Below are 2,573 nucleotides of genomic sequence, written 5' to 3'. Positions count from 1 at the left end.
CTTTCTAACTAATTTTTCAAACTTTTGGATGATATGCTTTTTTCATGTGAGCTGAAATGCTTTGTGCAGATGGGAATTAATTTTATTCAATTTAAAAGAGTATAGTTCCTGATGTGCTGATATCAATGAGTATAAGATTTGTAAATTCTACTATATATATATATAATTAGATAACGTTAATTCTTATATTTAGCGTCAACAATCTATTGGTTTTTTGCATGATTATGTTATTGAGGAATAAATGACCAGAGACTTATCTTATGATGTCTCGTAGCTTAGATACGATAACATTTATTTGAAAGCATGTGAAATACATATTTTATTAAAGAAAGTTATAAATAGAACTAGAGAATATGTAGCATCTCATTATATATTATATGTATGACAATTGCAGGAATGCTCTAGTTGTATTCTTGGCTTCACTAGTTTTCCTCAAGTAGTAGCACGCACAACTAAAACCGAGGAAGAGACAATGACTAATTGACCTACTCAAGTAAAGAAGTAGAAATGGATACAAAAAGTAAATAATAGTTGCCCCTAAGGAAATGGACAGATTGTACTTTTGGACTAGTTTGGTGTTTTATCTCCAAGGTAGACTACATTAGTAACCTCTCCCAAATCTCTGAGAGTGGAGTAAGGGCTACTGAGCTGCATGTCGGTGACCATCTGACGAAGTTCAGAAGCTTCTTCTTTGAGTTGAACATTTTCTTGAAGGACAAGATCGTGGCTTTCAGTTACATGGTTCAGTTTATTAATGAGCTGGTGATTCTCATTCCTTAGCCAAACAACTTGGGACCAGAGCTCATCTAGGTGTCTCTGCTTGCGCATACGTGAACGACGTGCAGACTCCCTGTTGGATATCATCCTTCTTTGCTTCCTCTCGTTGATGATACTTAGCTGCTGTTCATCAGCCTCATCTGATGTTGAGTTGTTGCTAAAACATGATGGATGTGGAGTGAGTTCTGGGAGGTTTGAACCAATTTGGAGATTGTATAATAGGTTGGTATATTTGTTGATTTGAAATGGGGATAAATCAGTTTGCGCCATACCAGGATAGTAGGGGTATGGACTTTCATTTGGAGGAACTAGATATTGAAGCCCTGTTACATCATTAGTCTGCATGGTTTTTTATTACACGAATAAAGTATTTAGAAATGAGATTTTAGCTGATATTGAATTTGATAAAGATATGTGTTTGAGATGGGAAACCAATGCAAAAATGAGATGGGAAGGGAAGGGAAGTGGGTAGCCAGGTCTTATATAGGATGGTAAAGATACTAGTGGACATGAGCAGTAAAGTTATTTGAGTAAAATCATATCGATTATATCCATGAATATGTATTATTCATAGATGTATTCACATCCACTAAACATCATTACTTTAATACTTCAATGGATCATACATGCACGCCTTGTGTGACGTTTGTGGAGCTTCAGACATAAATTGACAGATTAGTTTATTAATGATTTTCATGTGAAAAAAGAAAAGGTGCTTACATAAGAGAGAGAGAGAGTGAAAAAGAAGAGGCGGGGCTAACAAAGGTCATTTATTTGGGGACATTATTATATCCATGAATCAAATGGATAATGAAAGAATAATAGGGTTATTATTTGATGGGTTATTTGCTCACAGTATTACTTGAGCTTAATGTAGGAGTATGACGTAAATGAAGAGACTATAGAGTAAGTTTAATTATTGGAAGCTTCTTTTTTCTCTTAATTATTAGTATTTGAAGGACTTGATGAGTTACTTGATAAAATATACGCCTATTTGGTATATAACTCATTTATCTACGTGTGGTTCTTGAGTGTATCAGTTTGCGCAGATAAGCGCTAATGGATGCTTTGCTCATTTAACTAAAAATAGAACAATGCATACCATAATAGGAAGGGTGATCCATACTTCATTTTGCTGCAACATATATATATTGTCTGCAAGTCAGTAGGGTTATACAGCTAGAATTATGTCTGGTGTTTTTTGATCATCTTGATCTTCATAAAAGGATTCTAATGTTCAATAAAATATGAGTATAATAATGTTCCATATGTATGTGGCTAGACACAATGGATTATAAAAGGAGCATGTTGCACCATAAAATATCATTTTCTGTTAAATGGCCTTGAAAGGATGCTTAGGCTATTCAATATAACTTTCTAGTCCTGTGTTGTGTAATGTGAATTGCCCGATAAGGACAATGTTGACAGTTGTAGGTAGCGTCATTTCCTTATCGTGGCTTTATATTTCATTTTCATAGATGGAGGATTAGGTGAACATTAGAGAAAAGAATAGTAGATGAGTGCTATAATATCACTATAGAAAGACCTGAATTGGTTCCATTTACTTGTTAATTTCAACTCTATTTTATTTTCATTGCGTTGCACATTATGCTTTAAAAATCGGTGCAAATTTAGTCGTTCATGAAAAGACTAGAGAGGAATTACCATCTTATACCTGTCCGGCATACTTAAGCGTATAAAATTTAGGTAATAACGATTCCGAGGGTTTATTAAATATTGAGGTTAGGAGATGGAATATGTAATGATAGATGTGATTGCTATGATTTGTTTCAACG

General features: G+C 34.1%; 1 protein-coding gene across 1 annotated transcript; it reads right to left on the bottom strand.

Annotated features, from left to right (window-relative positions):
* Nucleotides 1–290: 290 nt before the first annotated feature.
* LOC130803927 (basic leucine zipper 43-like) lies at nucleotides 291–1,335 on the bottom strand. The gene has a single exon (XM_057668160.1). It carries the CDS (start codon nucleotides 1,120–1,122, stop codon nucleotides 568–570), a length of 555 nt encoding a protein of 184 aa, XP_057524143.1. The 5' UTR covers nucleotides 1,123–1,335; the 3' UTR covers nucleotides 291–567.
* Nucleotides 1,336–2,573: the final 1,238 nt, after the last annotated feature.

Source organism: Amaranthus tricolor, chromosome 17 (genome assembly GCF_026212465.1).
Source record: "Amaranthus tricolor cultivar Red isolate AtriRed21 chromosome 17, ASM2621246v1, whole genome shotgun sequence".
Classification (NCBI taxonomy): domain Eukaryota; kingdom Viridiplantae; phylum Streptophyta; class Magnoliopsida; order Caryophyllales; family Amaranthaceae; genus Amaranthus; species Amaranthus tricolor.
Note: the sequence above shows the minus strand (reverse complement) of the source record. Positions and strands in the feature narration are given on the sequence as shown.

Bases quoted from the DNA above. Each gene is read 5' to 3' on its own strand.
- LOC130803927 (XM_057668160.1), bottom strand. From the start codon at position 1,122: ATGCAGACTAATGATGTAACAGGGCTTCAATATCTAGTTCCTCCAAAT.